Source organism: Pteropus alecto, unplaced genomic scaffold, assembly GCF_000325575.1.
Source record: "Pteropus alecto unplaced genomic scaffold, ASM32557v1 scaffold311, whole genome shotgun sequence".
Taxonomy (NCBI): Eukaryota; Metazoa; Chordata; class Mammalia; order Chiroptera; family Pteropodidae; genus Pteropus; species Pteropus alecto.
In genome coordinates, this window is record NW_006431916.1 from 4872210 (window position 1) to 4899358 (window position 27149).

Genomic DNA, 27149 nt, shown 5'->3' on the forward strand with positions numbered 1-27149 from the left:
CTCGACTAAATGAAGATTTTTCTTCATTCACTTCATCACGGCCATTCGAAGTCCTGTTATCTTCCCTTTCCCCATTTTTCCAAAATGATTAACTACCTTAGAGTTCTGTTACTTTAACATTCCCCAAAATTTAACTCTTAGATATGTTTTACTCAAGTTCCTAAAATCCAAAAACTTTATGAAATTAAGTCTCTTTCTCAAAACGAAATACCAAAATCCACTCTCGGAAACTGCCCTAAATAGCTTCCTGACCAGTGCCTGACTTTAAAGACTATCTGGAAAGATAAGGCAAACAGAAGGCATTTCACAGTGGGAAAAGAACAAATTCATAACTTTTTCTCTAGTCACCTACATATTTCTTTCCTAAACAAACAACACAATAGCATACTAGAATGCCAAAAACATCAGATTCAAACGAAGAAAAATAGGAAGTCAAGCTGCAGGGATATTATTTTTTTATATAGCATGATTGCTTTTTGTGTTAACTAGTACAAGAAAATAAGCATTTCCATATGGTTAGAAACTCCACAAAGACTCTAGATTTCTTGAAGAGTCGTTTAAAGTTCTTGTATAAAGGATCCAATGACCATGTATCATTAATGAAAGTGTAGAACCAAATAGTGGGATAAAGAACCACTTTATCAACTTCACGTTGAATGGATCTAATTATTGACAAATAGACTAAATATTTTTGAGAGGTTGCGAATAAATACTGCTATGTTTTAAGCAAGAGGAAAACTTCAATCTATGACCAGAGAGAATGACTGTATCATCACTTATGTAAATATCTTCCCAATTCCATTCGCCTTGACTATAAGTAAATGTAAAAAAGGAATAGAAAGTTTTTCATTTTTAGTTGACTTTGCACAGACCTGAGTTTAAATACCACAGAATTAAATTTTTGCCAATAAATACTAACAAATGGGCGATGCCCCAGTGGCTTCAGAAAGCCTTGCTATTGAAGAAGCAAAAGCAAAGAAAGTGTTAGAGAATGATTGTGATTTTTTTTTTTCTTTCCTAAAGACTACAAAAAGCAAAAGGGCCCTGTCTTTCAATATATCATACACTAATGGACCAAAAAAGTTATTACTTATATTCTTTTATTCTGCATTGTGTCCAAACATTGTTTTACCTTGATCATTATCTTCATGAAATTCTAATTGCTAAATAAAGCCTAGTTCCTAGCTACTAATATGCCATACCTAACAAAAATGGCATTTCATAGGTCTCTTACATACTATATCCCAGGAAGCATATGCAGCATAGAGGTGGTCAATATTCAGAAGCCAGATTTTCTTGTACTGCCCAAGTGATCAGGAATAACCAAAACATTTTAAATGAATTAAAATTATTTATGGTCAGAAAAACACTTGAAGATAAATCCCAAGAATACAAACATAGCAAGAAAAAATAAGTGTGGAATGCCTTCTGTATCATCCAGTAACATTTGCTACAGAGAGTCCGTTTTCAAGGCAGATTCCTAGGTTTTTACTGCTTATAATGGAAACCTGGGGAGGGGGAGGAAAAAGAAGAAACACAATTAAAAAAAATTCTTTGAAACTCAGCAATCTACAGATTCAATGTAATCCCTATCAAAACACCAATGGCATTTTTCATAGAACTAGATCAAATAATCCTAAAATTTATATGGAACCACAGAGAAGATCCCGAATAGCCAAAGAAATCTTGAGAAAGAACAGAGTTCTACCTGACAACCAACTATACCACAAGGATATATAGTAATCAAAACAGCATGGTACAGGCATAAAAACAGATGCACAGATCAATGGAACAGAATGAAGAGCCTAGAAATAAACCTATGCCTATATGGTCAGTTAATCCATGAAAAAGGAGGCAAGAAATACAACGGGGCAAATTCTCTTCAATAAATAGTGTTGGAAAAACTAGACAAATACTTGCAAAAAAAAAAAAGAAATTAGAGTATTTTATTATACCACATACAAGAATATATTCAAAATGGATTAAAGACAAATGTAAGACCCCCAAAACCATAAAACTCCTTGAAAAAGTCATAGGCGATAAACTCTGACACAGTTCTTAGAAATATTTTTTTGGATCTATACCTTCGGGCAAGGGAAAAAAAAGAAAAAATAAACAAATGGAACTAAGTCAAAGTAAGAAGTTTATGCATAGCAAAGGAAACCATCAACGTAAAAGAAAAGACAGCCTACTCCAGCGGTCTCCAACCTTTTTGACACCAAAGACCGGTGCTCCTATGAGAATCTAATGCCTTATGGTCTAAGGTGGAACTGAGGCGGTGATGCCAGAGCTGGGGGAGCAGCTGCAAATAGAAATGAAGCTTTGCTTGCTTGCCCACTGTTCACCTCCTGCTGTGCAGCCTGGTTCCTAACAAGCCACGGACTGCTACCAGTCAATGTTCCGGGGGGTTGGGGACTCCCGACCTACTGAGAGAAGATATTCGACAATGATATATCCCAAAAAATAAGGAACTCATAACTTAAGACTAAAAAAACAAGTAATTCGAGTAAAAAATGGGCAGAGGACTTGAAAAGACATTTGTCCAAAGAGGACATACAGAGAGCCAACATGTATGAAAAGATGCTCAATATCACTAATCAACAGGGAAATGCAAATGAAAACCACAATGAGACAGGACCTCATACCTGTCAGAATGACTATCATCAAAAAAATCAACAAACAACAAGTATTGGTGATGATGTGGAGAAAAGGGAACCCTCATGCACTGCTGATGGGATTGCAAATTGGTGCAGCCATTATGGAAAACAATATGGAGGTTCCTCAAAAAATAAAAATAGAACCACCATATAACCCAGCAATTTCATTTCTGGGTATTTATCCAAAGAAACACAACACACCAATTTGAAAAGATATATGCACCCCTATGTTCACTGCAGCATTATTTACAATAGCAAAGATAAGGAAGCAACCTAAATGTCCATTGACAGATGAATGAATAAAAAAGAGATAGTACATATATACAAAGGAATATTAGTCAGCCATAAAAAAGAATGAATTCTTGCCATTTGTGACAATATGGATGAATTTACAGAGTATTATGCAAAGTGAAATAAGTAAGAGAAAGACAAATACCACACGATGCCACTCATATGTGGAATCGTAAAAACAAAATAAATGAACAAATAAAACAGAAACAAACTCATAGATACAGAGAACGAAGTGATGGTTGCCAGGTGGGAGGAGGGTTGAGGAGATGAGGGACAAAAAGGAAGGAATTAAGTAGTACAAATTAGCAGTTATAAAAACAGTCACAGGGATTTAAATATAGCATAGAGACTATAATCAATAATACAATAAGGTTTGGGTTAGGGTTTAGGGTCAGGGTTAAAGTTAAGGAAAAAAAATAATACTATAATAACTGTATGGTGTCAGATGGGTACCAGACTTATTGGGGTGATCACTTCATTAGTTATATGCCTGAAACTAATATAATATTGTATATCAACAATTGAAAAAAATTTTTTAATTCTTAAAACTATTTATCTTCCTGCTCAAGCAAAATAATTTATCTTTATTTTTATGCATTTCAAGTGGTTCATGTTTTCTTTGTTCTTGATTATAATATACTTATATATAGAATCAATGTATTATTTTAATATTATGTATCAAATATATGTCAAAAACAGAAAGATACCCCCTAAAAAGTAATGCAAGCACAGAGTTTGAAAAAAAAAAAATCATGAGCTACTTCCAGTTAAACCATGCATGGTGAAAAGGCCAGCAAAGGATGGAAATTGCAGTTTATGGGTTGTTTTGATAAAGTCCAACTAATCCCAAATTTTAAATGTCTTCTGTCTTATTCCCAACATTGGATGAATGAAGTAATGGAATAGGAAAGTGGAAGGAGAGCTTTTTAAAAAATACAAATGCCTAGAACCACCCTCCCCTCGAAATTCTGATTTAATTAGTCTGGAGTGGCACCACTACATTGGTATTTTGTAATGACTGAAGAACAAGAAAAAAGCTTGGGAATGCTATCATTACATTAGAAAAGAATAATAAAAACATCACCTAAGAAATCTTCAAAAATCATAGCAAATTATAAATATCAGTAAGACCTAATATTTATAAAGTCTACTGCAATCTGCTTTCATATATTTTACTCATATAATCCAGATAATGCTATGACTATTAAAATCAGGTCCATTTTCTGATGAGGAAATTAATATAAGAAACTACTTTTTCATCATCTCATTTTATGAATGTCATAAAAAATATACATAAGTGAATGCATACGCTTTGAAGAGCAACAACAACACTCATTTTAAAGATTCGGTCCAACTTAAATCTCATATTCTTTCTTCATTTTCCTTGCTCCATTTTTCTTTTGCATAAGAGTTTTGTGTGTTGTGTGTATTTCTGTATGTATTTAAAGTCTAATGAATAGAGTCTTGGGCAGATGGAAAACAAGAGCTAGAATAGAAAAATCCCAGTAATTCTAAATGGTAGATACAGCCCCCCTTTAAGAATCTGATGAAACCAACGAACTCCCTCTTGAAGAAAATGAAAATACACAGAAAAATTTGGCATTCAATTTAAGGTGTTTTGCTTTTGTTTTTGTTTTTTAATTTTTGTTTGTTTTTTTTTTAATAAATGAAGAATACTGTAATGTTCTGCTGAGAGGAAGGATAACTTGTTTTTCCATTCTAATGATCTATAAGACAGCATTTGATTTTTCCACCATAGCATGAGTATTTAAAAAGATCCTAAACTTCACCATATATATTTTTCTTACCTTTATAAGAGGACTCTGATTTTGGGAAATGACGTGTGGAATTATGCTGATTTGTAAGAGTGTAATCCAAATCCTCGGCATCTGTCATGGTAGGTGGTGGCGGCCTGAAAGGAAGTCTGAATTTAGAGATATTCTAAGTAGTGATGACTACAATTCCACTGTTTGTTGGATAACATGGTAGAAACATTTTTTTTTTTTTTTTAATTTTTATTGTTTACAAATGCAAAGTCAGAACATTTTAGAATTCTCATTTTACTTACTGGCCAGCTGCTGGACCTCAGACAAATTATTTTATCTTACTGTTCCTTTGTTTTGAAGCACATAATTCAGTGAAAACACATATTTTTGAAAACCTAATATGTGTAAGGCACTGTGTTTAGGGCTAGAGAAACAAAGATTGATGAGATGTAACCACTGTCATTAATGTGAAATTTACTCTGTTTTGGTAGGTTTATATAAAGAAAAAGAAGAAAGTATAAAAAAGAAAAAATTAATAAAGAAACTTAAGGAATGAAGGAGAAAAAAGGGGTGAGAGAGTGGCAGGGAAGGAGGGAGGATATCGAGGGAAGAGAAGAGGGGGAGAAAGGAAGGGACATTGGTCGACATAAAATTTACAGCAAAGGTCCTTAATCCACTAGGTGGCAAAGCAGAGCTTAGAGAAGGAAAGGGCAGTAATTTGCAACTTTTCATGTCAAAAGAAAATAGTGTTTTTACTACACTAAACTTATTATTTTAATCATGTGACATAGAGATTTTGCCAACATTTGGCTTTAATAAAGATCAAGGAAAAAACCTCTCACTTTTTGTTTCCCAAAGGTGTACTCAAATGATGCATTAAAGCCTGGAACTACAGAAGGTTAAGATCTGTCAATATATAACCATGTTGCAGGATGTTTTGTGTAATTATATATACAATGTGAAAGGCATAAGTATTATGAAGTCTGGAAAGTTACAGTTAGTTTGGTACAGTGGGCTCTGTCATATAAAAATAAAAGCAAGTGTTTTCACATTTCTCATCCTGTCCCCAAGCTGTCGGTAGGTTTCTCTCTTCCTGGGTATTCAGCCTCTGGAATAGGTCAGCATAGGATGTATAAAGTGAGGACTGTGCTATGGGTTCTACATAGAGTATTTCCATTAACCTTTGGGAAAGTCTGCATGGTAGCTATATCATACACATATTTTAGAGTTAAATTAGGTAAGATAAGGTAAATGATGTCCAATTTCACACATTTGTTAAGTAGCAGAGCCAGGGCTCAAACTCAAATGGACTTCAAAACCAGTACTCTTAACTACTATACTATACTCTGTTACAAAAGCATGTATTTTTATCAGCAGCAACATCTTCATTCTAGACTATATATGAGAAAAATGAAAATAAAATACCAAGCAGTATTACCAGTATAACATCCTACAGTTAAAAGAATTTAAAACTTGCTTTAAAACATTCCAATTACAAAGAGGTAGAATTAATTCAGACTTCCAGTGGTTCTCTATTTCCTTAGAGAGTAGAAAGCTTTTAATAGACAAAGAAATTGATTTTTTGCCCATGAATGCTACAAGCTTCAGCTGAGAATTTGCTTTCACTCTTCTACCATTATTACTACCACTGAAGTAAACATCTTGACCTAGCAAGATCCAAGTTTTTCAATCCTTGAAACCATTTCTTTCAGTACAAATGGCTAACTAAACTCTTCTATTGTGATTAAATGTGAAAGAGGAAAATACATTCTGTACAAGATATCTATAAGATAAAAGGCTTTAATTTTTAATTATGAACATATGTTTCGTAAAATTCTTCATTTTTGTTAGGTCATATACAATCTTTCTGTAAATGATATTTAAGACAAATGTTACTCTCAGATCAAAAGAGACTTCAATTCTACTAGTCATAGGTCACTTTTTGCTTACTTATAATAGCCATTTTTAATACAGGATCACTTGATTATTCATTCTGCAATATGCCAAATATTTTTAAGAATACCTATTACATTCCAGAAACTTATTTTCAATTTTAATAAACCCTTTTAAATAGCCATTCCAGATTGTTCTATCTTATCTGCTATCAAAGTTATTAGTGTTCTAAAGATCCCATTGACTTGCAAGAGGGAAAATAACACTAAAGAGGATTTTCATTCATTTGGCTAAAAAAGCATAATAACCTACAGCTATATACTCACTGAGAACAAATTAGTGATTATTTTACTTGAATATTGTAGAGATGTAAATAAAATGAAATGATGTAGTACTAAAATCTGCTTTAAAAACTGGCATGTGCTTAATTAAAAGCTACAAGAACCCATTTTATACAATTAAACAGACTACACTGCTATTTCCCTAAGAGCTGTACAAACCTGATATAATTTTCTGAAGGATATTTATCTTCTAAAAGCCTGTAAGTTTAAAAATATAGTATATCTTTTAACTAAGTACATTCTCTTTAAGGAAATAAGCCTAGCAGCTTAAGTGTGGGCAATAAGTGGCAACAACACTGTATGCTTTTCAGTGTGATAAAACTTATGTTTTAAGAATCAATATATTATTAAAAAACCAGGACTAAAATTCAGGGTTTTAATAGATTTTTCAAAATGTCAGATTTAGTGTTATCTTTGTCTTTTTAATGTTCTCTCTCCCTATTCCAATTATATTTTTTTTTGAAAAGCAACAGAAAGCAATAAATAAATGAATGAATGAATGAATGAATGGTTGCTTCCCCAGAGCCTTAAAGGTGGACAACTTGAGGTAGAAAGACAGCAGCTGCTCCATAACTATAACCCAAGACTGCTTGAGAGAAGTCAGAAGGTACATATACTATACATAGTTGCACTGATTAGATGGTCTTTAGAACAGACTACAATGACTCAAATAAGTATTTAGAACAGACTACAATGACTTAAATAAGTATTTGCCTAGGACACTGAGACTCACAGAAATGAATTTAAACATGTGTAAATGTCATGCACACACCAATGTGATCATAAAAAATTTTAAACCTGAAATTTTACTTAGGAAAATAGTTGACCTCATCCCTTCTTAGTTGAGGGCATCCTTTCTTCACATACTCCAGCTTCTATAAAATTCCCTATCATCCTAGAATTTAAGACTAGAAACAGTTTGAGAATAACCCTATAAGACTTGATACCACCTCACAATTGCAGATTTCTGGATCTCTTCTCCAAAGAACACACACCTTTCTCAGACAACAACATCTCCTTACTTACCCCAAAGTCAAGTTCCTTACTCTCCTTTGCAGATGTGTCAACTTACCGTGCTGGCCTGTCATTCTTAGAACGGTGAGTTTCCTCACTCTCTTTTGACTTTGAATGTGCTAATTTAGATGTTTTGGGCTATGGATAGGAAAAGAAAAAAAAAAAAAAACCCACAGAAAACAGTAAACGAACAGAGAAAAAGATCAGGCTTAGAAAATATCTAAATCATGCCAAATTCTCTTTTAGTAATTTTAGGTTACTTACATTCAGTTAAAGAACATAAAATATTTTTAAATACAGCCATTCAGAGATAAAAATAAATAAATTATAGTCACAAAGGTATGTTGGAGGCTGTCAGCGCAGCCAGATGAGTGGACTAAACACACACATGCTCCCCTACAGGGGTGTGCCTGGCCACCCATCATTAACTTAATAGCCACACAGCAGTTGACAAGAACTGGTGGACTCCCAGAGTCTACGGAATCTAGTTTTATGCTCTCAAATTTATTTCTGAAAGCCTGACCTGGGGATGATGATTTTCAAGCCAGAAAACTAAGGGACATTTAATGCAACTTCTGCAGGAGAGAAATTGTACCAGCATCAGTTGAAGAATCTAGAAAGCACAGAAGTCCTGATACCTGATGGAAACAGGGCCTCTCCTATTACTTTCCTATTATAAACGCCCTCTCTAGAAAGCCTTTACTGTATGACTTGTCCCCTCCTCCTCTGTTGTTCTTCCATTACGCTTTAATTGGCTACCCTGACCTTGTATTTGTTACTTGTCTACAGTTTGTCTTCCTCTCTATATTACATATTATTATGAGGAAAATATATCTTTGCTTTTCCCTGTAAGTCTAGAGGATCCTTTGCACACAGTAACTAATGAATAAAGTATGATAAATCAAACTTGCAACCACCACATACAACAATTAAATTACTTTACAGCAGAATGAACTGTAGCCACTGACTATTTTCTCTACTATTTCTAATTAATGAGAGGAAGATAACAGTTCAAGCTCATGCTAGACGGTTCTTGCACTCTGACATGAGCAATGATTGCTGGTGATAAGGCATGTCAGTCTGCCATAGATCAAGTTATACCACAGGAAAGAGAAACAGCTGGTATAGGATTAGGAATGAAGTACAACATTAAGCAGACAGGGAAAGTAGAGAGAGGAAGAAAAGGTCACTGGAAATTTGAAAGCATGTGAAAATGCTACATTCTCCTGGAAGTATAGTAAAACTAAAATTACTCATGACCAAAGGCATTTGCATCTCAGTTGGTCTTAAAAAGTGAATGAAATGAATTTTTTAATCTTTGCAGCAACTTTTTAGTTACTTTCAAGAATTCAATATGATTTTTCATAGTGAAACAACTTTTACAAGTCAGATTCACATAATTCAATAAAGATCATTTGTATACCCTAAATATATTTGCAGATTTACCCTAAAAGCAGAGTTCTCTTTTCATTTCCAATTTTACTTCTAATTAAAAGGCAAACAAACAAACAAAAAACAGACCCTACCTTCCAATCATGGTCATGCTTTCTTTTGTCCAATGATGATTTCTCTCGCTCCTTGGCTTTCTTGTAAGCTTTCTTTTCTTCAGCCATTAGAAGTCTCGCAATTTCCTAAACGAAATCCAGTCAATATCTCTGTTTATAGAGTTGCGAGTAGAAAGTTACTGAGATTTTCCAAAGAATACTGGCTACACAAACTCATTAACGAACATGAACTCACCTCATCCTGGGCTACTTGAGCTGCTCTTACATCCACCTGTGTAGCCTAAGGTATAAAACACGCAAAAAAGAATAATTTAATTGACATCTATATTGCCCATTTTTAAAAATCTTATATAAAAATAAACTGGTATTTGAAACTAGTTGTGATTAACAGCCCTCAAGTTGGTAATCAGTCAGTATACTTTCACCAGCCAGAGTAGGGTCTATTTTTATCAAATTCCACAACAGATTTTTAATTATTAGAACTCAATAATGGAGAAAGAGGGATGTCAAATTCTATCGCTAATGCTTACTCAGTAAATAAACACTCTATTCCTGTTGTTTTGATTTTTCCACCAATAAAAAAGGTATGTTTCTCAACTGATGAAGGACTATAACATCTATTATATAATCTCAAAAATGATTCAATTCACAAAAAACCTACTCATTCACCTGAACTACTCCTTTAAAGTTTACTCACCAAAATTTCTTCTTCTTGCAATTTTCTGGCAATTTCAGCATCATACCATTCTTGATCCCTGTGGGACACACGTGATGGAGTTGAGACAGCTTCTTTCATCGCTCTTGGCTTTATTCCTAGAAAAAACTCAATATAATAAGGCACCCGACATTGTTTTCTGAAAAGTTATCTTCTTTTAGCATCCAACACTGACACTACTGCCGCTATTCCAAAATTCAGTGGAAGGTACACCTGAAATAATTTTATCCCTTAAGCATGGGAGTAGTGATGGAGATAATCCACACGCTTAAAGTTACCCACCCAAACCTGCCTGGTAAAAACATCCCTTTCACATAGCTTTTTCAAGAGCAGGAAATCAGGCAAGGAAATTAAAAGAATTTACAGAAAAAAGTAAGAGTTGGAGTTTTGAAGAGGCTAAGCTGTCAAGACTTCTGTTTGCCTCAGCCTTGCATACCTTACTTTAGAGAGTCAGAAACAGTATCACCTGGGAGTTAGTTATGTGACAGTAACTGTGAACCACCTTGTGGCCCCGACATGGCTTCTGCTCTGATGGTCAACAAACTCACTTAGTTTTTATATTTTCCTGCAGCTTTAATCAGTTTAATGTTGTTATTAAATTTTAAGGAAGATATAATGTAAAATATCAGAGAGCACAATGACTTTAGAGTTCTATTCCTCTCAGAAGGAACGTGGGAAACTGGTGGGGAATTCTGGCTTTTACTTTGAAATTTTATATGCAGCAAGTATTTCTTTTATAACTTTTAATTAACTGGTAAATGCCAATGGTCATTTCAAAATTGTGGATATTTCCCTCTTTGTATCCTTTATAAATTACAATTATTCGACAATGTAGATGCATTATATTCAGAAATAGTAACAACTTTTAATGCAGTGAACAAGATTAACCATCTGGATAGTGACTTCAGTAAACAGGATACTGAAGGGCAAAAGAAAACTTACTCCTAATTGCCTATTTCTTTATATCAGTGGTTCTCAACCTGGCTATATATTAGAAACACTTGTGGTACTTTAAATAAATATAAAAATCTTTGTCCCAAACTCCAGTGATTCTAATTTAAGTAGCTTAGATAAAATCTGGCCTTTAGTAGTCCATTTTTTTGTTGTTGTTGTTTTTTTTAATCTTAACAGTTGATTTATATTCACAATTAGCACTGGAACTACCAGTTTAGTATGTCTATCAAAATAATGGTACATTAAAATAGCTTTATCAAAATGCCTCACCACACTTGATTTGCTTGCTTTAAACAAAAAAGAACAAAAGATAAGACAAGAATATACAACTAAATTCTGGGCAAATGGAAAGAGTTTAAGTTTTCTGGTGAAGCCTTTCTTCGTAGAGTTTTAAACTGGCTTTGAGATAAATCCAAAAGCCACAGAATCATCTACCTTCCCCCCCATCCCCAAAACACACACACACACACACCCTTTCTCTCTCTCTCTCTCTCTCTCTCTCTCTCTCTCTCTCTCTCTCTCTCTCTCTCTCATTAAAAATGGTTTTCTTAGCTTCAGGCCAATTAGTGCATGATTATCCAAAATTCATTTCAACTTCACATCATTTCTAGAGCTACTGAATCTTATGCCATGCCAAGCAGGGCTAGTTTTCACCCAGACAGGGAAAATAAATGAAATTAGATAAGAGAGTTAGCATTGGGCAAAGTCAGTGGACAAACTGGTTGCTATATCATACTTCTACCCATAGAAAAATAACACTTCAAAGAGCAGCCCAAAGCCTAGTTGAGGACGATAGGAGAAATCACATTCATGTCTTGATCCTTTAATTTTGCCATCCAGTGAAAGAAACAATATAGTAGAATGTGCTGAGATTTCAAGACACTAAACTTTCTATACTATTATGCCTTCTATACCACAGAATTAACTGAGAAAATATTTTGTTTTAATTTCCATCAAGGACACTGGGAAGGCATTCAAATGCAATATATTTTTTAATTGATTCGACAGGTTGATAAGGTTGTGACCTCCTGGCAATTAAACAGAATGATACACAGAACAATGGAAAAGAATAGAGTGCCCAGGAAAAAATCTACAAATAGATATCAATTAATTTATGACAAAGGAGCCAAAAATATACTATGGGGAAAAAGGAGAGTCTCTTTAATAAATGATGCTGAAAAAAATTGGACAGCCACATGCAAAAGATGAAATTGGACCACTACTTTCATCCATACACAAAAATTAACTTAAAATGGATTAAAGTCTTAAACATAAGCTACGAAACCACAAAACTCCTAGAAAAAAACAAAGGCAGTCAGCTTCTCGACATTGGTTTTGTAGATGATTTTTTTGGGGTTGACACCAAAAGCAAAGGCAACAAATGAAAAAAATAAACAAGTGAGACAAATTAAACTAAAAAGATTCTGTACAGCAAAGGTAATCCATCAATAAAATGAAAAGGCAACCTACTAAATGGGAGAAAATATTTGCAAATCATATATATGATAAGGAATTAATGTCTAAAATATATATAAAGAACTCATAAAATTCAATAGCAAAAAAAAATCTAATTTAAAAATGGGCAGAGGATCTGAACATTTAAAAAAAAAAGACATACAGGTGGCCAACGGGTACATGGAAAAGTGTTCAACATCACTAATTATCACGGAAATACAAATCAAAACCACAATGAGATACTACCTCACATCTGTTAGAATGGCTATTATTAAAAAGACAAGACATAAATGTTGGTGAGGATGTGGAGAAAAAGGAACCCTTGTGCACTGCTGGTGGGAATGTAAATTGGTGCAGCATTATAGAAAACGGTTTGGATGTTCTTCAAAAAATTAAAAATAGAACTATATCATCCAGCAATTCTACTTCTAGGTATTTACCTGAAAGAAATGAAAACATTAACTCAAAAAGGTATATGCGCTCCCATGTACTGCAGCATAATTTACAATAGCTAAGACATGAACATACACGAAGTGCCCACTGATGGATGAATGGATAAAGGAAATGGGGTTTGCAGTCATGAGCCATTTAACAAGAATATGTTCTGAGAAATGTATTGTTAGGCAATTTCATCATTGTGAGAACATCATAGTGTGCACTTACACAAACCTAGATGGTATAGCCTGTTACACACCTAGGTTGTATGGTACAGCCTAATTGCTCCTAGGCTACAAGTCTGCACAGTATGTTACTATACAAAACAACATGAGATTAAATCAAGCACAAGAGAAAATTACGCAATCAAGAGACACAGTAAACATGAGATGTATGAGGTTACTGTTGGAGTAGCAAGCTAAACTGTTTTACAGCAAAGTTTTTTCTTTTAGTAAGTAGAAAGAGTATACTCTAGAATAACAATAAAAAGTATAGTATAGTAAATACATTAAACCAGTAACATAGATGTTCATTATCATTATCAAGTATTATGTACTAAACATAATTATATGTGTTATATAATTACACATATGACTTTTATATGACTGGCAGTACAGATTTGTTTACACCACCACCACCACAGACAAATAATTCATTGCACGATGACATTAAGATGGCTACGATGTCACTAGACAATAGGGATTTTTCAGCTCCATTATAATCTTATGGGACCAGTCCCATATGCAGTCTATCACTGACTGAAGTGTCATTATACAGTACATGACTGTATATATATAATGAAATATTCAGCCATAAAAAAGAATGAAATCTTGCCATTTGCAACAACATGGATAGGCCTTGGGGGCATTATACGAAGTGAAATAAATCAGACAGAGAGAGACAAATACCAAATGATCTCGCTTATGTGAAATTATTAAAAAAAAAAAAAAAAAAAAAAAAAGCTCATAGATACAGAACACATACTGGTGGTTGCCAGATGTATAGAGGGAGGTGGGGAGCAAAATAGGTGGTCAAAAGGTACAGACTTCTAGTTATAAAATAAGTGATGGGGATATAATATACATTGTTGACTATAATTAAGAATATTGTATTGCACATTTGGAAATTGCTAAGAGTAGATTTTAAAAGTTCTTACTACCAAAAAAATTGTACCTATGGCGACAGATGTTGACAAGACCCACTGAGGTGACCATTTCACATATATACAAATATTGAATCATTATGTTATATACCTGAAACTAGTATGATGTTATATGTTAACTTCACCTCAATAAACATAGCTAAAAAGAGAATGATACACAGATCAATATAACATAATAGAGAGCCCAGGAAAAAAACACCTATAAATAGATGATCATGACAAAAGAGCCAAAAAGATACAATGGAGAAAGGAAGAATTTGAAGTAATATCTCCATAAGTCCCAAATAGTTAGAGGGAAAACAGTTTATTTAGAGAGCTTCTGCTCTATCACTGGAACTCGCATGTCTCCTAAGTAGAATATCTCCATAGCCTAGAAAAGATTTCTGATCTGCCCACTCAATGTAGTGCCTGCCCCCTGTACCAGTGGTGAAGAGAGCTTTTGTACGTATGTAAGAAAGAACTTCAGATAGTGCAGTCTAAGGCGGTCATTACAGAAAAATAGAGATGTTTTTAAAATTCTAAAAACACAGTTAATTGAAGGAAATTAACAGAATGGCCATCCTCATTAGGGTAGCCTAAACAGTCTAGAAACTAGCATTCAAAAACATCAGGCGAGCCATATTCTCAACAGTTCCACATTCAATTCTTAATCTAATTCTTGCTTGCCTTTTTCTGTTCATGATTCTCCAGCATGAGAACATAAGACCCCTTCTTAATCAACAAAAATAAAACTTACCTTTAAATAAATTCTGATAGAATAAGATAAAACTGTTAAAAGTACAGGTATTCAACACGAACTTATCCCAAGCTTGGAATAAGGTAAAATGATGACTGGTAGATTCTTTGATATTACGCAAGAGTATTTTGTAATACGCCAGTCTGTCATAGCATGGGCCTGAGAGTTTGAAAGTTAACCTACAGAAGCTTAGTAAGCTGATATGATTTAACAGCTCAATACAGAAGTTATCTTCAAAGGTGGTATGGTTTTACTGCCCCTCAGAAAGTTAACCAATTTTATATTTAACTTAGCAATTTTATTTTGCCTTGCTTTTTCAACCGACTCTATATAATCCTGTCCTGCAAATGCTTACAACTAGCTATTTGTTGTCCTACTAATTTCTTCATTATTAAGCTAAATAAAACTTTGGCCTCTTAAAGAATTTTGTTTTTACGACATCAAGAACGGACACTGGTACCTAGTAAATATATTTTACTGTAATCCTCTGACCTATCCCAGGGGACTTGCAAAATCTAGCCTACACGAGGCTAGGAGGTAAAATTTATAAAGTAAGTTGAATATAAAATGAACAGACACTTGTAGCCATGTTGTAGCCATGTTAATACCTGCCTAACCACATTATTTTTAAACTCCTATGCTGTTAAAATACAAAAACAAAACATGTGCCTTCAACTCCAGTAGCAGGGTCCGTGAATCAGTGTTTAGTTTCATATTAGTTTCACCCTTCCTAAGCCTGTTTAAGAGTCTCTCAAGTATAACAGAAAGCCATTAAGGTTAACCAGCCCTCAAAGCACACTTACAAGGTCAGAGTCATAGAATCAGAAATGTAGAGGTTCGTGTAAATCACCGTTCTTACCCCAAACCTTTAGGAATCCAACATGTCCTTCTAATTCTGGATACAGTAAAATTTACACATAAAGCTTACTCCAGATTGATTATATCACTTCCTCCTCTATGCCTCCACAGCCCATTGTTCAAAGTATATCTAATCTGCAATTGTTTACATATCCATCTTTGTGGCTCCAGTTATTAACCCTCTGAGGTTCAGATCTAAACATAAATCCCCAAGTACAAAGCCTGAGGCAAGAATGTCTGTGGCAGATACTTAGTATGGTTTGCTGAACTAAATGTTGGTTTTCTTTATGACCAAGTCGTTTAATAACTTAAAAAATTAACATAATAGGACAAAGGAACTAAATCAACCCGAATTCGCAATCTAGAAATCAGCTTCTAGACCAGAAACAGGGGTTGGCTGGACAATAATAAAGAAGAAAATAAGAACAGATGCCTCCTTGGTACTCCTTTGCCAATAACCTTTGCATCTCTGTAGAACTTCAATAAGAGTAAAATAGAACCAGGGAGATAAGTATGATCTATTAAAATACCAGACAGATTAGTGCTATGACTTACAGTGGTATAGCCACAAGCTTCCAAACAAGAATAGAAAAAACTATTACTGTGTGGATGATGGATTTCAGAGTTAAGCTTCAGAGATGCCAGAAATTTTAGGCTTAGGTCTAACATTCGCCTCATTCCTATACAAGTACAGGCACACCTCAGAGATACTGCAGATTTGGTTCCAGACCACTACAGTAAAGATTTGCAATAAAGTGAGTCATAATCTTTTTGCTAGTGGAGAGTCTTGCTTTCAATTTGCATAAAATACAACACCTGTGAAACACAATAAAATGAAGTATGCCTGCACCAAGAGCTTACCTGATATTGGCACTTCAAAACAACAACTGTAGTAGAGTCAGAGTTGAAGAACATCAGGCATAGAGAGTACTTAAGGCAAGGATTTTCAAACTTTAAATACGTAAGAATCTCCTACAAGTCTAAAACAAGCTCAAACTGCCAGGCCACATTCCAGAGAAGATAATACAAGTGAGACCCAGAAATCTGCATTTTTAGGAGATAGTTCAGCTGATTCTGATGAAAATGGACTAAGGTCCACAATTTGAAAAACACTGTCTTAAGAGACTGCCTAATCAATCTCTTATTTTACAAATGAGAAAGATAAAGTCAAGAAAATCTAGTACTTCCAGACCTGCTGGTCTCTAGTTAGGCAAATACTATGAAAGCAGTGTCAACTGAACTAAAAACCAGAAACTCAGGAGCTTTGATTTGGTATCTGAATCTCTTAAAGTACAGTCTTGGCAGATGAAGAACTATGGGAGGGGCACTTCCACTGCAATCTGGGGCTGGAAGAGCCTTGTAAGGAATAAGGATTATTCTCTTAGAAGACAAGGGGGAAAGGTACAAATATTTTCTTTCTTCCTACTCACTTGAGATTAATACCTTTTGTGATATTTGGCTCCAGGATTTATTTCAAAGCCATAAGCACAAACTACAGAGAAAGAACAGATGGCTTGAGATGGTTATTAAATACATTCGTTTAAATACACGGGATACCGGGCTTTCCAATGAGACTGTCCTTTATTACCTGTGTCATGGAGTTGGAGCGGCTCCTCACTCTCTGAGAAGGGAGGAGTCCTGGGTCTGTGTTTCCTTTCTCTGCGCTCACCTTGCCCATGCTCCCTCCCATATACAGTTTCCTTGCAGTGAATCCCTGCTTTCTGAGAAGCCTTGGGTGAAAGTCGTTCTTGGTGTCTGAACTGTTTTTCCCAATTCTGAGTTTGATGGCTACTGTTAGCCTCCCAGTCATCAAATTCCGTACTCAGACACACCTCACCACTGATCTTAGGAAGAGGAGGTCTCCGGAGCCTCTTATGACCAGACTGTTTCCTTCCACGCAGCTCAGTGCTAATTTGGGGATTATCTCTCACTTTGCCCAAGCTAGCAGAGAGAGATTTTTCTGATGAGCGATGCTCTTCCAGTTCTTCCAAGTTCTCCAGTGGATGTTTGGGTTTCTCCTTTCTCTGCGTCACAGTCTTTTCATCACTTTGGAGTTTATAAGACCTTGAGAATCCAGAACCCAAATCCCTTGCCCTCCTTGACCGTGGCTGGTCTGAGTGGAGGTGGAGGAACGTGAAAAACAGAAATGCAGGTTAATTTAATGAGAGCATTAACTCACCACAAGGGTGAGACAGGGCCCAAGTGTAACATATTTTAAAATGGAGACTACTTTTTCAAATTAACAAACTGAAAAGAGGGGATGGGCATTTATTGGAAGAATTCTCAGTACATAAACAAAAAGGTAATAAAATAAAATAACTAAAATCTGAAAGAGCTTGATTGTGATTAGGAAGAGTTAAAAGTATTTTAATATTTGCCAATAACAAAAATTACAGCCATTAAATGATAAATTATACTTATAAAACCAAATTGGAACTACTTTACGGGGGAAAACAGAAGTTGAAGGAGTCTCATAAAACAGAAAAAACTAAGCTTTGTGATTCCAGTCAGAGACTTTCAAATATTCTTCTTGGAAATAACAATAAATCAACATCAGAATGTTGAGTTTCCACATAGTTCAGAAAAATGATCCACAGATTTTAGTATTCCTCCATTCTTTCCCCTTAGGTGGCCAAAGCAAACATTCCTAGTCATATTGCGATTCAATGTGGAAGAGGATGTAGTAGAGGAGAATTTTAAGTGAGTAAATGACCCTGTTATCTTGGATAATTCTGCTCCCAATTTGACTTAAAACTTGACAGAGGAAAAAATTAAAAAGGGATGCCATAATGATATACATAAAAAAAAGTCATTTCTTAAATTCATTTCAAAAACTTTATGATATTGTATTCTCTGTATAAAAATACAGAATGTGCTAAATATACAAGTCTTAAGTTTAACACAATGTTCAAAAGCAGCACATTGGTATTTTTGTCAGGTCTCATTTAGGCAGAAGCCTACAGTGAAAACAAAAGTAAATTAATATGCACTTTGCAAGAGCGTACATATTTTAACATTCCTAAGACTTTTAATAAATTTTAGAAATAAAAGGAAATCTTAATTCCGTGGAAAATTGCTAAGATAGATAAAATACATTCCCTGCTAGAATCAGCCACTTGCTGAATTGCATTTGAAACAGCTACTCTAAGTTGACAGGATATAAAGGAAATAACTACACATTATCTTAGTTTTTGGTTTTATTGTTTTTTGTTTTTTAAAGTTTGTTATTGTTAATCAAAGAAATAAAGGAAGAGGAGATATGTTTTAAATGCATCATTGATGCCATAAGCTTCTCAAAAACTTCAAATTGTTTCTTCTTGAGCTTTCCTGAATAAAAGGAAATATGCTTCAAAGATAAACTATAAGTTAAGATCTGTCTTCTAAAAAAGTCTGTAAAAGTATTTATCTTTATAATTTATGGTTAAATTTATTATTTACATAATAGCGAAAGTGAAATAGAGCAAATACTCTCTGTGTAACCAAACTATTATTTTAAGTATATCTTGACAATTGAGAATCAATTGACTACTGCTGTGAATTAATGCAATACTGACCAATTACTTAAATGATGACCTAATCCGGGGAGCAGTGATTTTACAATTTTACCATACGGCGTTAATACCAATGTTCCCACAGAGAGCTGCATGAGTGGAGTCCGCCTTTCAGCCCAGGACAAAAAAGAAGGGTTTTGTTTTCAACATGGATTTATGAAACTATGATTGTTTTATCGTTATTGTCGTTTTTAAATTCTTTCTAAAAAGTTAACTGACATTAGTAGTTTTATTTTAGGGAATTGTGTTGCAAGAATTAAAATAGAACTGTCACTACATTTTCACAGAGTTGATGGGAAAAACCACTGTCTAGTTCACTTGCTGTGATATCTTTAAATCTGGGAAAGAATAAAAAAGAGGTGTGGGAGAATCTGTCTGAATCATTTAAAATGTCATCTAGTTAAGGACTGAGACTTGTACGTTAATTGAGATGAAGTTATTTGGCAAATATAATTAATTTCCTTATAGCCTTCCTTATACACACACACATACACACACACACACAGACACACACGATTTTATTTTTGTGCCTCCATGTTTGTCTTTCAAAATAATTTTTGTTTAAATATAAAAAATACTTTTATACACACAAAACATTAACATATGTATAAACAATAGTACTTTAGAGTTCATAAGTCTTCACCAAAATTACATTATTTAATCTTCTCAACATCTATGGGAAGGAGGTATTTTTAAAATCTCCATTTTATAAATGAGAAAAAGGGTCAGAATTATTATAGTAGGTAACTTCTTTAACATCACAATTGTTATAAGAGATGGAACTTGCCCAAGATCTTATGACTCCAAAGACCATGACTTAAAAAAAAAAAAAAAAAAAATCATTAATATGCCTGCAATTCAGATAAGTGGCTTTGAAAGAAAAACATGGAATCACGAATGAGTAAGGTATATTATTTCAGTTGATAAAAATCTGACAGATGTTTTGGATAAAAATCTGACAGATGTTTTGGATAATTTCAAATTTGTAGAAAATCTAGAAAAGATCATTTTTAAAAGACTGATTTATTAAATTTAAGTAAAATAAAAGCTAAAAAGACCAATTCTATAATGATATACTGATTACGACGTAAGTAAGGCAAAAATCATAGAGAAGTACAAGGAAAGAATATCTCTTATGTGTTGGGAAAAGACCACTACAAAGAACATATAGATTGCTTTGTAAATATGAACTGAATTGTAAAGTGGTTTCTGTGGAATTCAACTTGGGCCTAACTCAAAGTCATTACAAATGATCACATGCTCAGCAATACAAACTCTTTCAACAATATAACTGAAGTCAAATTCTAATATTTACATGCATATGCTCAGGAGGTCACTACTTTCTATTCTCACCCCGCCCCCAAGTCCAAAAAAAGTGGCATATACGCCATTCTCTGAAAGTTTACGAAAGCAGTTAAAATACGTAAAGGGCAGCTTTTGTTAAACTTTTAGGTGTCCTTAAAATCCACTGAATTCTTAGCATATCTGCCCTAGAGATAATATGACTCTGGATGATAGCACTCTGGTCAAAACAACCATGTTTGAGTTCCAACTCAAGTTAATGTAAGATTTTAACAGAGTAAGGCTAAAATTAGTAGTTTAGTTTACTTCATTACTTGCCATACTAAAGTTTTTGTAGACCTAATTTTAAAATAGTTACTTTTATTTGCAGGGTACATGACTCCAGATCAGAATTAAAAATAAAAACAAATGAAAACACCAGACCACATTTCTAAGATTTTACCTCTGGCCTCTAGTATAACAAAATATGACCATAATTTTTCTTCTTACTTATGTAATTCATGATTGTATTAGAAAAACCAGTGTAAGGAAAATGGGTAACAAAAAAGAGCTAGGCCTTTTACATATGGAAGAAGAACACAGCAAGCAATAAACACAGACTCAACTTGCTTACTAATTATGCCACAGAGCTGAGGTCTACAGATAATGAAATTTAGAATAACAATGTGACTGGGCAAGAATGTCCCTAAACTGTAATAATTCTATTATCTACATATAAATTCCTTTCATTCTACTCATCCAAGACAAATACCTACTTATTTACCTTTTATAATGAAATAAAGAAGCAACTGATAATTAGTTTGTAAGGTCCTTTGAAATCATTGACCTTAAAATCTTTACTCTCTAGACATGGCCTTTAGGTTTTATTTACTTGTTATCCTAAATAAAGTCTCCAAGCTGAACTGTATTATAAATAGTCATACTAGAAACTATAGGAAATAACTTTCTTTTGATAGATGTTTAAAAAGGACTGAACAATACTTGCAAATACTCGTTTCCCAACACACTTTTAGGATAAAGAACCACCACCACAATAATCGCCAACAACACACTGCAAAAACAGACACTAGAAAAGAGAAACTTTGAAAGGAATGCTTTCTCTCAGAAATGTTTATATGTAGTAATCAAATAGTAAAGAATTACAAGCAAAAAAAAAAAAAAAAAGAACAGAGAATCTTAAATTTTAATTTTGTCATCAGCAAGCTACACCATTGACCTATGTTTAAAAGACAAGCAGCATGGAATAAAAGCTTTGTTACCCAGCAAAAAAGCTTTGTTATGGTGTACCTTCTTTATTATTTGTGCTACTCTGCTGCTTCAAACAGTACTGCTCAGATTTCCCAGAGAAAGATCAAGCCCAGAGATGCATCTGCCATTTTCCATTCCCCATTGTGTGTGCTTAGAATGTAATAACAGCATTCCAAGTGGAAATACCACAAAAGAATGCATGCCAAATCTTACAAAACAATATTCAAGTTTTAAAAGCCATAAAAATGGCTCTAGTCATCCAACTAAGGAACAGATGAATTCATTAGATTCAAATAGAATTCCACTACAAATCCAAATGGGGCCTAAGGTCAGTTTATGGACAAATTTAAAGAAGTGTCTCGTGGGTGAATCTAAGGATAGAGTAGGTCATGATGTAGGCACTGTTACCTCCATCTTCATAATAGCAACTCTCTCCATAAGCATTGGCTCTAGAGGAATCTGGAAAGTGTTTCTTTCGCTTTTTCTCTTCCTGTAACTCCTTTTCTTGCAAAATGCGAGCTATGTCCTGCAAATACAGAGAGAATGAAAATAAATATTACCAGAGCATGAACAAACTGCACACAGTGACCCTATAGGTCAACAATTCCACATTCCACTGCTAAGCTTCTGTGGGCAGGCTTTGTCTACTGCTCTACAGACTTTCTGGCATTAAGCTCATGCAATTCAAATGCCACAAATGATTGCTCAACAGGACAGCACATGATCCACATGAGAGAGAAAAGCTTTTTTTTTTCCTTTGGAATTTAAACCTAACTCAATCTGAAGACATTCAAACCTAGTATTCCTAAAGTTAGTTACATAAATTTTTTAAAATTCATATTTGTGGATCCTTTTTCCAAGATGATGATTCAGTAAGTCTAGGTGGGAAAGAGGGTAGTAATCTATAGAACTTCATAAATTGTATTTACAATTTAATTCTAAAACTTAAAAAAAAAATGTTCAGCTGATCCTGAGCTTTTGCATCAGAGTACCATTGTCTTAACTGAAAAAGAGAAAATAGTCCTCATTCTGTCTACCATCTGCTTCATCTCCAGGGAAGTTTTTAATAGTTATTAAGTGATAACATTCTGACACTGTCCCCCAACAGGTCACCGGCTGTCTATAAAAACAAAAGTGTATACAAATAACAATAATAGGATTAAATTATACATGCTTCAAAAGGGGGGTAAAAGTATCTATGGGCATATAAAAAAAGGGAGTATTATTTCTGCTTACAGATTTAGTATAGGATTTGCATCTGTGTTAGCTTTTGAACAAAGTACTGGATTCCAATAGGCAAAGTAAGGAGAGAGAACATTATCTGCATGGAAATCAATCCAGGGAATAACCAACAGTCCAATTAGAGTGCTGGAAGAAGTAGAGTGTTGAAGAGAAAGGTGAGTCTAGGAAAACAGTCAGGCTGAATTGCAGGCCTTCTTTATAGACAATCTTAAGAAGTCTGGAGTCTATAATGTAAGGGATGAAGGGTTACTAAACATTTTGAGCTGAAGAGTGACAGTGTTCTAAATCTGAAGATTATTTCTATGAAAGCCCGATAAAATGCACATAAACTGTTCATGTACACTTTTTTGGAGAGAAAGCCCATAGCTGTCACCAGATTCTTAAAGGTTCATACAAATACAGCAACAATACTCAATGGTGTGAACAGTAATAACAATCATAGGTAGTTTGAGGTGCTTACTTATTTATATTTATAATAAGGAATACAAGAAGTATGTAAATTTTAATGATGTAAATTTTGAAGCAAAAATTAATTACTATTCTTCCTTTTGCAATCCTCTGATAAATTCAAAATGAAGACTATACTAAAACTGCAAGGCAAATCTAAAAAAAAAAAAAAATTCATCTAAAGAAATCAATTTCTTTCCTGTCAGTGTAGAAATAATTTGGATGCTTGAGGCTAGGTAAATTAGCAATGATTATTCATATTCTATACTTTTAATGTTCATTGAAATTGCCTTACAAATCTGACTTTCTATTAAATAAATGCCTAAATTCAAACTTATAAATACACTATTAACGTATTGTCTTTAATTGACTGCTATGCTGGAAGCTTCTCATAAAACTGTGTAAAAAGTGTGTGTGTACTTTCATAAGTAATCTATTTAAATGCCCATGCTATAGCGTCAGAGACACTTGAGTGGGCGGGCACTCACAGGATGTTGAACTCAGATGGAAAAGAATAGGATGTTGAATGAGAGGTAAAGAACACAATCGTACTTAACGCAAGTGTAATTTTCATGCAAGGAAATCTGAATTTCTAATACTTTGATAGAAAAAAAATTCCCTAAGTCTAAAAGTTAAAATGACTTTCTTTTCCCTTCCAGTTCAAGCCAGATGTTTTAGAGACACTGGGAAAGAAACATTAACTACTAAAATAAATTTCTTTGGGTTTCAATTGCTTATATATACAATGAAGAGTTTGAACTGCTCAATCTTAAAGTCAATGTCTTGACTCTCATGCATCATTTTAATAACTCTGTGAATGTTACCACGTGCCAGGCTCATTACATTTGATTTCCTACAAAGCAATATGTCAGTAAGTTAGGAAGATAGAGAAGGGTGGGACAGATAACTTGTTCTCCCAAAACTAGTATCTGTTTATAGTAGAAATTCCCAAATTCTTATACTTTTTACTGCAGAAGTCAGAAGAAAATACAAATGCTTTCCTGAGTTGCCACGTTTGAAGCACCCAACACCATGTTTACCTAAGTGGTGTGCTTTACAGAAAACAAAAATTTCCATTGTTATTACTGAGTAAAAAATATAAAGAAATATTACCAGATCCAATTGCCAGCAGAAATTATTAAACTATACACTCCAGGGACATAAGTGCTTTTCTGCTATTGAATTTAGTCCCAATAAATACACAGAAATAAGGGGCTTTCTCAGTGTGAAGACCCAGGAGAGAAACAAGGATGATGCCCCTTTCTTCACAACGCATTAGCTAGTCAAAGGAAGTGATGTTAATCAAGTAGAAACATAACAATCATAACGTATACTGCACCTTAGCACCCAAACCTTTTGCTCTTTCACCCTCTCAGCCCTTTTTTCAGTAAGATTCTACCAGGTGAGAACAAAGGTCAGCTAAGCTTGAGGGAAAGCATAAAGGATTCAATGGAAAACTGCTCATATATTATAATTGTGGTTTAGTCGCAGTCAGTTCTCCTGTTTTTCAAGATTATTACTGTGCAATGAGTTCAGTTAGGTGATTTCAATAAAAAGAATTTCCACGTAAAACAAGCTAAAATAAAGATGGCAACTATTAGTCACAATGCTAAGATGCAGCTTAGTCACTCTTGACATAAACAACCTCCTTGGTCCTCAGCTTCCTTCCTGTTAAGTTAGTCTAGAATAAGATTTCTCAAGCTCCATTCCTGAGAACACTGGTGTCAGAGGTGCTCCAAAAAAACCAAAAGCATTCCATGGAAAGCATGTATTACATCTAACTCTTTAAAATGCATATTAGCATATTTTACAACTGATTTAAAAAAAACTTGTTATTTTCCTATAACTTGGAGAATTTCCAAATTTACTTTGTGACAGAAGCTTTTACATAAAAAATATAAACTTTATGAAATTAGTGTTCCATAAAACATAACTTGCAAAAACAAATCTATAAGAACTCATAAACCGTTTTGAAGTCATTTTCGATGACTTTAAAATTAATGAGATTCTTTAGGTAGATTTATTTTGAGTAGAATTACTTATACACAGAATAACTCTGTTACATAGAAGACTTTCTAGTACATTTACAGGCATAAGAAATTACTATATCTCGTCTCTTCCTTTTCTGTTATCCATACTCATCCACCCCTGGAAAATTTGAAGCTGTGAGCCTAAGAAAGGGCAGTTAAACATAGAATGCTAGAGGAAAGTCATCCTAATGAAAACGTGGATTTACTGATGATGCCTTTTAATGGGCCAAACATTCTATCAGAGACCTGTAGAGAAACAAGGTATGTTCAACATTCGTAAAGTCTGTATCTATTAAGTGTTAGAAGCAAATAATTACATAATGTGTGACGTGCAAAGATCAATGCCCTAAGAGAGTCTTTAATATGTACAAGGTGCACTGAAGCCCAGAGGAGCCTGGCACATCTTTCTCAAGTAGATGACAAGTTACTGAACCATGGTATTGAGGTACTAAGGCTATTTTTATGGTTTATATGACTTTATATCAGGATTACTTCTCCCTGGGCAAATCTTGGGTATAAAAACAATCTAAAGGAGATCAAAAATTGTGACTGTCAAATTACTGTCAGAAAGAAAAAAAATAAAGAATGCCATTCCATTAGATTGCACTAAATCCTTTATTAACTAGCAACTAGTATATTAACATCTAAGTCATTAGGGAACTCAAAGCAGATATAATCCCAAAAAGGTTACTCTATAAGACCAGAAAAATAACATAATACAAATTCTATGGATATAAAAACATCAGTATAAATAAGATAATGGTGAAGGATTTTCTAAACTAGAAGCCTCCTGTTCACTTCCCCTTTCTGGCCATATGTGTATAAACTTATTTTTAAAGTGCCAAATCATAGGGACAAATTTTAGTATCTAAAATGTATTGCTATTTGAGTTATTCTCTAAATATTGCCAATTTATATAAAAATTTTTCTAGAACATGAACTTCTAATCACTTTAAGAATGCTACAAAAAAGTATTATGGTTCACACTGGATTAATTTTTAATGTAAATTGGTTACTAAATTTATTCCTGATAGTTTATAAGTGGCTTCAAATTGTTGGACTAGTGCCACAGACTTTTCATAACATGGTTGGCCATGCTGTTTATTTAAGCAAAAAAAAAAAAAAAAATCTTTTTCCCTAAAATAGTTTCACATTCACATATATCTGGACCTAGGTTCAAAGACACAGATATGTATATCCACAGACCCACAGACTCACAGACACACAGACACACAAAAACTTACTTATTTAGCATTTTAAGAATAAACTAAATCAACACATTCCTTGGCTTTATTAAACGACACTGGCAAATGTACATGCTGTGATCAAGAGAACAAACCCAGTGAAATTAGTCCACTTTTACTAATCACAAATGCATAGTCCAGTATTCCCAGAGGCCACAAGCCCTTTCAACAGGGAGCCTAGAAAGGAATGGAACTACTACATTCAAGACACTATTTTAACAGTTAAAAAAAAAAAGGAAGAGAGAAAGAAAGTAGGGAGAAAAGGAGGGAGGAAGGGAAGAAGAAGGAGAGGAAGGAATGGAG

General features: G+C 34.0%; 1 protein-coding gene across 2 annotated transcripts in view; it reads right to left on the minus strand.

The window, feature by feature from the left end:
* Positions 1–438: 438 nt before the first annotated feature.
* CCDC50 (coiled-coil domain containing 50) overlaps positions 439–27149 on the minus strand; it is a 62595-nt gene continuing 35884 nt past the window's right edge. The window contains exons 5-12 of one of the 2 annotated variants that reach the window (XM_006906178.3): positions 22292–22409; positions 17371–17895; positions 10165–10280; positions 9703–9747; positions 9489–9593; positions 8021–8100; positions 4757–4860; positions 439–1508 (exon numbers count right to left, since the gene is read on the minus strand). In XM_006906178.3, the coding sequence (XP_006906240.1) occupies positions 1489–1508; positions 4757–4860; positions 8021–8100; positions 9489–9593; positions 9703–9747; positions 10165–10280; positions 17371–17895; positions 22292–22409 (1113 nt within the window). In that variant the 3' untranslated portion in view covers positions 439–1488. The remainder of the gene's footprint in view (positions 1509–4756; positions 4861–8020; positions 8101–9488; positions 9594–9702; positions 9748–10164; positions 10281–17370; positions 17896–22291; positions 22410–27149) is intronic. The other variant, XM_006906177.3, reaches the window with a different exon arrangement.